The sequence below is a fragment of the Cannabis sativa genome, chromosome 9 (assembly GCF_029168945.1).
Source record: "Cannabis sativa cultivar Pink pepper isolate KNU-18-1 chromosome 9, ASM2916894v1, whole genome shotgun sequence".
Lineage (NCBI taxonomy): Eukaryota > Viridiplantae > Streptophyta > Magnoliopsida > Rosales > Cannabaceae > Cannabis > Cannabis sativa.
In genome coordinates this window covers 40621070-40634223 of record NC_083609.1, presented here as the reverse complement: position 1 = coordinate 40634223, position 13154 = coordinate 40621070, and the positions used below count along the sequence as shown (strand labels likewise).

The 13154-nt window shown below is 33.3% G+C and overlaps 1 protein-coding gene across 1 annotated transcript; it reads right to left on the bottom strand.

Moving 5' to 3' along the window:
* Positions 1-404: 404 nt before the first annotated feature.
* LOC115695199 (uncharacterized) lies at positions 405-3602 on the bottom strand. The gene is made up of 8 exons (XM_061104879.1): positions 3435-3602; positions 2926-3351; positions 2276-2845; positions 1891-2178; positions 1479-1807; positions 1223-1399; positions 1011-1121; positions 405-923 (listed from the first exon to the last, which is right to left on the bottom strand). The coding sequence occupies exons 1-8, from the start codon at positions 3573-3575 to the stop codon at positions 650-652; spliced, it is 2316 nt and encodes a 771-aa protein (XP_060960862.1). The 5' UTR covers positions 3576-3602; the 3' UTR covers positions 405-649.
* Positions 3603-13154: the final 9552 nt, after the last annotated feature.

Genomic DNA, 13154 nt, shown 5'->3' with positions numbered 1-13154 from the left:
GATTAAGAAGAGGAACTATATGTTAGTCAATAAGGGTGTTTGTTTGAAACTCTTAAACTACACCACATCAGATTTCGAGACTTGCCTGTGTGCTAGAAAATCTGCTGATGAGATGGTGATTACTTTGGAGGTGGAGTAGTGATTTTGGAGAAGTGTAAAAACCTATCTGAAATCTCTTGCACTACTACAAAAATGGGTTTTCCCGACGCTTTAAACAGTCGTTTAAAGTATTGTCGTCGGTTTCTATAACCGTCGCCTATTCGACCGTCGTAAATTGGGCAAAATAGGCGACGGTTCAAAACTGTCGCTAATCTGGGATTACCGACGGTTTAAAACCGTCGCCTATAACTGGGTTTAACCGTCGCCTATACCCAGTTATAGGCGACGGTTTTCAAACGTGCCTTATATGCTGGTTTCGTTTTTGAATTTTTTTAGCGACGGTTTTTTTCGGTCGGTACATTTGAAAAATAGGAAAAAAAAACAAATTTTCTGCAATTTTTTTCCCTGCATTAATTTTTAAATTTTGTAAAAATCTGCATAGTGACAACAATTAAACTAACGTCTAAATATATTTAAAATTTTGTATAGTCACAATAATTGAACTAACGCTAATTAATATCATCTAAATATGTATATGTATACACACTGTCTAACACGGTAACTGTTGTCGCTCCGCTTCCGCTTTCACATAATGAATCCACCGATCACGCATAATATTTATCTCATCATTAGTGTACGGAGTGGAGAACCTATCTTGTCGGGTCAACAATTGTATTGGATCTTCTACGACCATGAAACTTTCAATGAATTTCATGACGTAGTATCCACACTGTTTGTCATCGGGTTGTTGAGGACAAATAGGAGTCATCCACTGGGTAGGTCGATCAGGTCGTCGTACCATTCGGTTATACATTGTGAACGATCTACACAAAAAGTAAATTTAATTAGCATATATAAATTTATAAATAAAGAACACACTAACATATTGGGATGTTTGATATATAACTTACGTGGATATAATAAAGTTCAAATCATCCGGGATGTCGTCGTTGCCTGAATCCAAGTACGCCACCGTCTGCGTACTTGGCTGGATGACTACAAGCATCCAGTGAAACATCTTCCTGCTCGGACAAATAAGTGTAAAACTGTTAACATATACATAATAATAAATTTTATGAAGAGTTAAAAATACCGAAATTATTTAGTTTACATCTACATATACCTATTATTATATGGGGCAATAAGCCATTTCTCTGAATTAGTCATCCTAGTCATTCGAGCGACTAGTGCTTGGCAACGATTACTCTCATCCCCTGCATCGGTGGCAATCGCACCCGGATTTAAAAATTCATAGACTCGATTCAACCCACCCATGTCCAACAGTCTTTCTTTAAGGTACCTGATAAAATGTCATAATTAATAACTGTTGCTGTCAAATGAACATTAGCGAGTTTATTATTAAGAGTTATAAATCATACTTGCACCAAACTCCTATTTGTTGGGCTCCCAAGTATTGCATGGTGCACAATTCTTGAATGTCACTCTTAGCAAGCCAAATAGAGTCATCTGCGACCCCAAATAGCTCATTCTGGACTTGGAATTGGAGCATGGATGACTTGGGCCACCTTTTGACGAAGTTCCAAAATGCAATAATGGAAGAAGTTTGGCGTGGTTGGGCATACTTTGCATTAACTTTTGCCTTACTCGGCCTCCCAGGGTGTTTTAGAGGCTGTGTTGGAGGACCGAGTAAATCTTCAGAGCTTTTCTTCACGGGTTGCTTCTGAAGTTTCTTGGTGGGTGGTTGTGTCTATATATATGAAAAAAAACAATAAGTTAGCAATGCCATTAACTAATAAACACAATAAGTTAAGTAAACAAATTGAAACATACCAAATATTTCCCAACAGGTGTAAGATAGTCTTTTGGCCATGCCACATGACCATTTACAGCTTGACCTACTGTCATCAATGAATCGTCGACTAAGGGACACGGGAGCAGTGCATTCTCCATATTGGCTTTTTCGATATATACCCGACGATAATCTTTGTGTAGGTATTCTTCCATGTTAATGGAAAACTTTCCATCTTTCAAATATTTCTCCTTGACAATGTGGCCTGAAGCAACCTTCAGTACCATCCCACTAGGCTCCAACAGACAGTGCATCCAACATGGTAAGGTCTATAAATCCAAAACAAACAAGCAACAACTCAATTTGTAAGTTGACCATATTTATAATTTTGCATTTGAATAATTCGTAAACTAACATTAAGATTACCTCTTCCGAACTACCACCAGTAGGTGGCGGTGCTGCTGCTGGAGCAATTTCCTCTCGAAAACGCGGGGGTGATGGAGAGTAGACATTAGCAGTACCCGACGGTTGTGCTATGGGATCTGGTGCAGAGTAGACATTGGCATCACCTGACGGTTGTGCTATGGGATCTGGTGCAGAGTAGACATTGGCAGCACTCGACGGTCGTGCTACTGGTTCGGAGGCAATGTCAACGTTCGGTGGTTCAGTTGATGCTCCTCCAACACCGGAACCAGATGCAACGCTGCTATGCTGGGAACTAATAAGACGAATGAGCTCATCCACTTTATCCTCCAACTTTCTGTTGCGTTCCTCTGTCTCACGCACGCGTCTCTCCAATTCAGATGATGCCTGGTTTGACCCATCGACATTTTTCCTTTTAGGGCGTGGTGTATTGAAATATTGGGTTTGGGTGATGCCGAAACCCATGGCTCGAACCCGACCACCATGCTCATCTGTCCCGAGCGCCATGGTCAGCACGTCTCTTTCACCTTCCACTTGTACAAGACCCTCTGACACTTGCTTGCATAATTCATCCTACAAACAAAACAATTAGAGTTAGAAATAAATTATGAAGCATAAGAATTAATACAAACAAAATTAAACTTTAAACTTACAATCCGTTTAACGACTTCTGTAGTTGGGCCCTCCACCTCGCCATTAGACTTAGTGCGAGATCTTTTCCAAATTTCAGATCTATCAAATTCAGTAATTTGGTGGCCGACCTCTTTCTCCATCTGTTCTTGAATCATCCTTACACCACCTCGTCCAGTGCGATGGGGATAAAGATTACAAGCCCTACTCTCTTGGGCCCTCTTCCTCTTCACACCAAATTCTGGACTTAATCTCGAGTCCACAAACTCTCTCCATTCTTGCAAATTAATTATTTTTTCATAAAGTTTGGGGGGCTTCTCGAGAAGATGGGGAGCGACATCTTTGAATGTAAAAATACCTTCTGTTAGGGTACTTTTCCAATCTTTCCACCTATCTCCACCTTTAGCAATTGTCATCCTCTTATCTGTGTCTGGTACATCAAACGCGACCTGCAACATTGACAATAGTATAGTTATAAGTACCTTGTTTTATAATCAATAATGAAGATCTCGAATAATAGAATTAATTTTACCTTTATGTGTTCCCATAATTGGTTTTTAAGGTCCTGGCTCACTTTAGGCCACGTAATGTCTCTAAGTGGAATATTAGTTCGCACCCATGCTTCACTATACTCCGCTGATAATCTATTCGCACTCATCCAATTTCTATCCATTTTGAAACTTCTAAAAAAAAAAAAAATTATTCAGTTATTTGTTTAAATATGTGTATATATTTTATTGTATTTTATGCATTTTAGTGAAATTTATCATAATTCTAGTAAAATTTCGGCAGCATAACAGCTGTAATCGGACATTCCCAAAAATTAAAAACATGAAAAAAAAAATAACTAATAAACACATAAAACAATATAATAATAAGAAAATAACATTAACAATATAAAATTCTCCACCCATCCGACCGCAGTACATGTATTCGCAGAACCTACTTCACTACGGATGAATATTTAAGATATTCAAACTCTTCTAACATGCATATATATTCCACCCATCCGACCGCAGTACAATTAATCGCAGAACCTACTTCACTACGGATGAATATCTAACATATTCAAACTCCACTAAACAAAGAATTATAAAGCTTTTAGAGATTATACCTTTCTCCAATAGATAGAGTTACAATTGCGCAACCTTTAGTCAACACAAAGAACCCAAAACCTACAAATAAATACATAATTTGTTAACAAGTACTTATGATTTGTTATGGGTTATCAAATTATTTTAAATATGTTATAAAATTGTTATGAAACTTGAGTTTATTTTATAAAAAAATATATATTTTAATAGATATAATTTATTTTAAATATTTAGTATAAAATGATAATTATTATTATATTAAATATTACACAATATTAATTTACTGTATATTTACCAACTCTCATATGTAATTATGATTTGATATCCAAACACAATTAGTATTTTAAAATAATGTAATTACTAGCTTAATTATACTGCATAATAATTATATTCCATTTTTTTTAAGTTTTTAGTTTAAAATATCTCTCTAATTCTCCGTATTTTATTAATTAAGATTGAAAAATTCCAAATGTATGTAAAAAAAACCCTAATATTTGTATTTTTTCTTTCTTTCTCACTTTCTTACACTAGGAAAAAATGCCCATCTTTCATTTTAGTAGCCTACATGATGATTCAAAATTACCAAGTTCGGTTTCATATGGTTCCCTCTATCACCCTTTCATTACCATTTTAGTGGTATTTTTTTGGTATTTTTAATTTTACATTTTTTTTTATTATTTTGCTATATAATATTGAAACAAGGAATATATCCAATTTTCTAATCCCCTAATTGGGCCATAAAGAAGGCCATTTCTTCAAGTTCAAGAGCAAGACATTAGTTGGGCTTTACATATCTAGATCTCTTCCCACATCCCCTTATATATAGCATCCAATGATATAAAAGGCCACACTTAGAAAAGCCCAATTGTACACTTATTGAGTTATCAAGGGCTGTAATAGCATTATGTTTAGATATGTTATCTCGAGAAATCTATTACATTAATAAATAAGGTAGGATTTCCATGTGAATGTGAATTGTGGTGATGATCAAGGCTTGCACAAATATATACATAGATTTTCTTCATCTCATAAATGATGAATTGGGACAATGCATGTATTCTCATGCGGTCCACAATTCACATTACCATTTTATTACCCTTTCATTACCATTTTAGTGGTATTTTTTTTACATCTAATATAAAATATTAATTTTTTAGCACATCTTACTTTTCTTCAAGGTGTTTGATGTTTAGCCTCTATGAATTTGTGAGTTGTGAAAATGAAAAAAAATAATAAAAACACTCACAATAAATTTGATAACCCATAACAAATTTACAATACATGTATTATACATATTAGAAAATGAAAGAAAAGAGACAAGAGAGAGTGAGAGACTACCTGCGAATGGTGCGACTGGAAGGAGGGCGTGCGACTGCGACTGGTGCGGTTGTGCGGTGGAAGAATGGCTCCGTCTGCGGTGGCTGGCGGTGACTCGTGGTGCGACTGACACTGTCCGACGGTGCGACGGGATGGGGTGGTCGACGGCTTGCTTGGTGCGACGGGATGGGGTGGTCGACGACTCGTGATTCTTGAGTTTTAGAGAGAGGTTTAGAGAGAGGACGGCAAATGAAATGGTTTAGAGATTTTAGGTTATTTTGGCTGAAAAATTGGGGGGAATAATATTAATATGTATTAAAATTAAAAAAAAAAATAATGGGGTATACCCGACGGTTTAAAACCGTCGGGTATACCCCATTATTTTTTTTTCGTATATTTATTGTTTTAATAATAACAGTCGCCTATTATTGTTGCTACTGTTCAAAACCGTCGGGAATGCTTATTTTTCCCGACGGTTTTGAACAGTTACTTAATTTTTTTAGCGACGGTCCCAAAAAAAATTCGTTTTTAAAACCGTCGCGAAAACGAATATTTGTAGTAGTGTTGGTCTACCAGAAAGAGACTGAATGTTAAAAGTTGCAGGAAAGATACTTTTTCAGTCTAAGGAAAGTTCTATACATTTGTGGCAGTGTTCCAACTTGCCTTAACTACTAGGGTTACTTCCTGAATAACCAAAGAGTAGTTGCCCAAAAGTATAGAATCTAGTATCCCAAGAGAGTAGACATATAGAGAGGAATTTCACATTATCAAGGATTTTGTGATTAAGGAAGAGTAATGGTGGAGAATAGCTTGTTTTTAATTCAACCTATCAGATCCTATTACGAGGAGTTTACTACTATTACACTTGATTGGTATATCAAGGTATTAATGATTATTTGAAATGCACTTTTTGTTTTATATTAGTGCAAGTGGGAGTTTGTTGGGTTTTATGCCCTAAATAAAACTCATTTCATATAATCAGATTTACTTATTAATAAAGATCAGAAATAACATTTTATGTTGCATGGTTCACATGATTTATTTCATGATTATATGTATATAATGTATGAATTCTTTTTAAGTCCAGAACATATGAGTTGGTTAAAGATTATAGTGTTGTCAGCACAGCGGAATATAATCTTTATTATATGTTCAAAAGTTTATTCCCTGATTTGTCAGAACACTGGATTTAGACTGACATGGTATAATCAGCGATAGGTATTCTTACACCTTGGAAAAGTGTTATGTCCTTTCCAGGACATTGGCAAAGTTTACCAGTATCGGATGTATGGAGTATACATCGGAAGGGACCGATATTGAACTTTGATTAGATATGTTAAAATTTACCGTAATATCTATTCAATTCAATATCACCTGTTAATCCTAGATCACATGATCGAAATCCTGATATGGTTAGGCTCAATTTCAAGAGTGTTACTCGTGTTCTTTGATTTGTTAGTTAAGCCTTGTTTTGTATCAGGGTGATACGTACATTTTGGGAACACGGTAGTGCAATTAAGTGGGAGCGCTAACATAAATATGGAATCTATAGCTTTTATTTGGCAAATAGAAGTAAAGGATGATTTCCTTCGAGCTTAACCAAACGAAGATAAATGGTGGAGATCTCATTTCACTTAGGTGAAATATCATTTATACACGGTTAAGTGTTTTAAGGATAAAATACATTGTAGGGTGTTACGGTAATTTAATCCCTGTACAGTGTAAATCATCTATATAGAGGATCATTGATCACATTAGGGTTATAACAATGGATAACTAATGACGTGTCTATATCGTGGAACATATAGAGCGTTTCTATATGACTGAGAGTGCAATTCCAAGTTCTAAGTGTGGATTCAATGAGGAATTAATAAGTTAGGGAATTTACTTGGTAAATTCGGTTCGACTTATTGGAAGCTCGGTTATATAGACCCATGGTCCCCATACTAGTTGAGACCATACTGCTTGTAAGACTCAGTTAATTGATTTTAATTAGTCAATTATAATTCTAAAAGTTAGACTATGTCTACTTTATGAATTTTCACTAAGCAAGGGTAAAACAGTAAATAGAGAGTTTAAAGGGTATATTTATTAATTGGAAAACTTTGATTAGTTTTTATTAATAAATAAAATAAATGACAATATATTATTTAATAATTAATTATAGTTATTAAATAATTAGATTTGACATTTATGAAGTTGAAAGAGAGAATTGACAATTTTGAGAAAATGGGAAACTAGAAATGATGAAATAGGAAAGTTGGAAAAGTGGAAGGATTTGTGTTTCCTCAACACATGGCCGGCCACCTTTACCCCTATTTTTCATTTTATTTTTCATTTTTTAAATGCCAAATAATTCAACTTTAACCCTATGTGGTATTCTATAAATAGAAGGTAAAGGCTTCAGGTTTGAGACACACTTTACAGTTTATTCTCTCAAACACTATGAAAACCGCCACTCTCTCTCTCTTTCTTTCTTTCTTCTATGTTTTTCTAATTCCCTTGAGTGAATGAGTAGTGCCCACACACATCAAGTGGTATCTCAATCATAGTATGGAAGACTATGGAATTTCTGCATCAAAGAAGGAGAAAAGAAGATCCAGGTTCAGATCTTGGTGATGCTCTGCTACAGAAAGGAATCAAGGGCTAGAGATCTGAATGGAAGGAGTCATATTATTCCGCTGCACCCACTGTAAGGTTTTCTAACTTTATATGTGTTTATTTTCATTGTTTTAGAATTCATATTAGGTTGTTAATCCAACATACTTGTTAGTAAATCTAGATCCTGGTAAAATAATTTCCAACAGGATCTATATGCTGAGCTTCCAATAAGTGAACCAAATTTACCAAGTAAATTCCTACTTATTAATTCTTCGTTGAATCCACTCTTAGAACTTAGAATTGCACTCTCAAACTTATATAGAGCATATTGTATGTTACACGATATCAATATACTATCTCATTTAACCATTGTTATAATCTTATTGTGATTTAAAGATCCTCTATATAGATGATCTACATCGAGATGGGATTTCTTTACCGTTCTCACCCCTCAATGTATTTTGCCCCTTCAAACACTTAGCTACCTGTAAATGGTGTTTAGTGATCTAATGATTAGTCAGCTAAACAAGAGCTCATCCATTTACTTCTATTTGCTAAGCTCGAAGGGAATCATCACTTGACTTTTATACACAAGTAGAAGCTATAGATTCCATATTTATGTTCAGCACTCCCACTCAATCATACTATCATGTTCCCAAAATATACGTATCACCCTGACCCAAAAGTAGGCTTAACTAATAAATCAAAGAACATGAATAGCACTCCTGAGTTAAGCCTAAGCATATCAAGATTTAGATTCTTTAATCTTAAGATCAACTACTGATATTCACTTGGAAAGATATGTATAACGGTAAGTTTGTAATATCTTAACTTAGTTGCAATATCGGTCCAGTCCAATGTATACTCCATACATTCGAAACTAGTATACTTTACTAATGTCCTGGAAAGAACATAACACTTACTCCAAGTGTAAGTATACATCATCGCTGAATATCACATTAGTGTAAATCCAATAACACTGATGAAACAGGGACCAAGTCTTTTGATTCATATGATCACAATCACATTCCACTGTGTTGACGATACTGTAATTGTGAATAAACATATGATCTGGATTTAACTGATTTTGTGTGTATGAATGTAATAAACATATCAAACATATTAAACCATTAGCATGTAAAATTCATGCAAACATCAATCACTTCAAATTTCTTATATTGATAACTAATCAGATTGTAAAGAGTTTTATTTAGGGCATAAAACCCAACAAACTCCCACTTGCACTAATATAAAACAAACTGCGCAAATAGGTTAATCTGATGTCTTGATCTTCAGATCAAGTGTAGTATATTTGAATCCACCCAAACTTCTGGAACTAGTTCATAAATTAACTTATGAAACATCCTTTACTATATGCTTTACTCATCAAGGGATACTGAAATCTTTACTGTTTTAAAAGTGTATCTGAATAAACAGAAGACATATCTCTCATATTTTAAAATATGTAATTGAGATAATACAGTGTAGACTTATCTTCAGTGATATAACTTTCTGGTATTTTCGAATAGACAAAGTTATAGTTCTTCTCTGGTAGAGCTTGAATTATTATACAATAATTCCTCCACCCCCAAAGTAAGCACCATCTCAAGAATTTCGAAATTAGATGGTGAGATACAAGGATAACTGATACACAGTTCCTTAATATCTGACATATAGATCACTTTCATAAATCTTTCTTGAATATCTTCTAATGTTCCCTATTTGATTACATCTCAGATAGCTCCCACTCAATAGCAGATGTCTGGTTAAATAATACTTTTAACCTCTAATTGCTTAGAGAGTTACTTAGTTGTGACTTTTGTATTAGTCTTAAATTTTTAGGTTAAGACTAAGTCATCAACATAGCAGACTAGTATTTGAAGTGAAAAATACATGCCACAGATAAAGTAATCAAAATTAAGATACCATAAAATTTTATGAGGATTAAGAATTCTAGGTTCAAGTCATTCGAATGGACTGAACTAGAGTTCTTTATCTTATTCTAATAATTCTGATAAGCTATTCCTATCCATGTGAATGGTTAGATTTGCTTTTCAGTAGTGTTCTTAAGTACCTATCACAAGTGTCAACCTAATGAAGATGGGTATAGAATTTTAAAATTCTCCCACTCAATTAAGGTAGTGTAAAACTTTAACAAATAACTTTTAAAAGGTATCATACTTTTACTTACAACAGTAAAATCGAAATGGAACATACAATCAAGATCAAGAATTTATATTGACAATAGCTGACTCATTATATTACTTCCATGTTTAAAGAAGATATGTGTTACATAGGGAATTGTGGAATAGACTCCACCCCTAAGAATATACATATAGGGTACTTGTGGATAACCTCCACCCCTAACTATATAGAGATTATGATCCACCCGTAAAGGTAGTAAAGATCATGATTCTCTTAGTGTGATAGAGTTTATGTGGAGTTAAATACTATCCAGAGTTCATTAGATATAAAAGATCGTTGAACTGCATAGTTTTCTTAACTTTTCTCCACCCCTATCAGATCAAAAGATCTTTTTATTAAACATATTCTTAATAATTGTATGAGAATTAACAATTATTAATAAACATAGAAATAGTTTCTAGTGTTTATTTAATATAACTCTATGAAGAGTTGTAAATATTATAGAATTTGCATCAATAATAAAAACACTTACACATACAAACATACAAATATAATGTGGTAATAATTGATGAAGATAAATTAAATGAAGCTCAATCTCATAATTTGCAATAGTAAATTTCGAAAATTATAAACTTTATTAATAAAAAAGTATTGCAACAATATGAGAGAAACAGGGATAAATATCCCTGACTGAAATTTGAAATCCAAATTGTCTTTAAACTAAAACAATTAATTCAAAATAAATTGAAGAGCTTCATCTTCATCTGGACGATTTCACCCTTGGTCCAGCTTGCTGATCCAACTCATCTGAGTTCAAGTAGCTTGGCCTATAAGAAGAAGAAAATAAACAAAGTTAGTCCAGAATCATAAATCCAATTGGATAATAATTCACTAAAACTCTTAAAGTTTATAAATGGAAATACCTTGTTTCTTTGCAAGAAGTTTAGGACACTGGGATTTCCAATGACCTTTCTCATTGTAGTAGAAACACTTTCCTTTAAGTGTAGCATCACCAGAAGGAACAACCTTTTTATTCTTCAAGGCTTTTGTTCGCTTCTTGGTGTTCTTCCACTTCTTCTTCGATTTGGGCTTTGAAGCAGAGGCAACATTTGCTTCAGGTTTCATCGTTCCATTATTATTTCCAGGATTATGAGGTTTGCTCCCTTTCTTCTTGGGTCCTCCAATCAAATTTTCATAAGTTTGAAGGTCATTGACTAATTCATGAAAGTCAATTTCCTTCTTATTCATGACATAATTTGATGTGTATGGTAGAAATGCTGGAGTCAGGCTATTCAAGATAAGACTTACTTGAGTAGCACTGTCCATTTCAGCACCATGATCCTGGGCTTCTTGGAAATAACTTGACATGAGGAGAACATGGTCACGCACGTTTTGATGAGGTTCCATCCGTGCATTAATGTACTTCTTAGTCGCGTCAAAGCGTGACTGAAGTGATGCCTTACCGAATAGCTCATTTAACTTCGTCATAACTTCAGCAGCCTTCTCGGTTTTAGAAAACCGAGTTTTGAGGGTGTCAACCATGCTAGAAAGCATAAAGTATAGAGCTTTGTCATTTGCTTTCTGCCAACGCTCATACTTTTCTTTCACAGCTTTGGATGCATTATCCCCAGGCACTTCAGGTGACGGCTCAGTTAAAACAAACAAGGCACTTTCTCCTATGAGAGCAATATTAATGTTCTCATTCCACTTATTAAAGTTAGATCCATTCAGCTTGTTTTCAGTCAACAGTGATAACATGGGATTCATTTTGACAAAACAGGATACTACAAAATAATAGAAATCAACAAATAGAAATTAATAATGGTTTAACACACAAAATCAATTCAGAAATTATAAGCACATAGCAAGTAGGAATGATATGAGAAAATACTTAAAAATTCAATCCTAAATAATTTCCAAGGTTTTTCAACAAACTGATATCAGTGTCCCGTTTAGGCGAGAGTCAAAGCTACCATCCATTGAATAGAGTTGTCAGCTCATCTAAAATGTTAAACATTCTAGCAACCTTTTATTCGATCAAGATTGGAATCCAGCGTTGTCCCGTTTAGGCGAGAGTCAAGGCTATTCTATCTTATGAGCTTCTACCATTGTTTCGCAATTTGCAAGTCAAATATGGTCGCCACCATTAGGGTGATCTATACCATATAAAACACTTACAAACCACTTATCATGCGAGATTAAACGGTGCGAAATTGCTAATGAACGTTCCTCCATTAGGGAGGATTACTCACTAAAACAAACGCGGTGTAAAACCCACAATGGAGATCGAATATCTTAATAATAATAAAGCTCATTCTTTAAAATGTATTTTCTTTATTATTCTAATAAATAAATTCTCATTAAATTCAAAATTTAGAATTGAAATTCAAAAATAAGAATTTAATATAATATTTATAAAATTATACTTAGATGGTGATTGAAATAAAATTAATTATTTCCATCTTAGTGATAATTTTAAATATAAATATTAAGGAAATTAATTTAAGTTGAATTAAATTAAATAATTAGCAACTTAAAAATTTCCTTTGAGAATATATTTATTGAGTTCGAAAATTTAAAGTATATAAAAGAAATATACTATTTTCGAAAATAATAAAAATAGAAAAGAAATACTTCAAGCAAAAATATCACCTATCTAGATTTTCTTTTGACTAGTTAATTCAATTTCTAATAATATATATATATATATTTTAAATTCATTTATTTTAAATTAATCAATTAAATGAAAAAATCATTGACTTGAGTTGGTCCAAGAATTAATTAAAATAAATAATTAATTTACAACTCAATCTATTTTTCTGGATAAAAATTCGAAAATATAGCATAAATAAAATGCAATTTTCGAAATTGATTAAGAAAATAAAGAAAAATATATGTATTGAAAATTATTTAAATTTAAGTTGAAAAATTAAATTTCAACCTAAAAATAATTTTCTATTTAATTAAGTGTCATGAAAAATCAATAAATATTTAAGTATCATGATGAAAATCAACTTAGATATTTAGATTCTTCAAGTTAATTAAATGTATTAAATTCAAGAAATAATAATTAAGTGTAGAGAAGGCTTAATTAT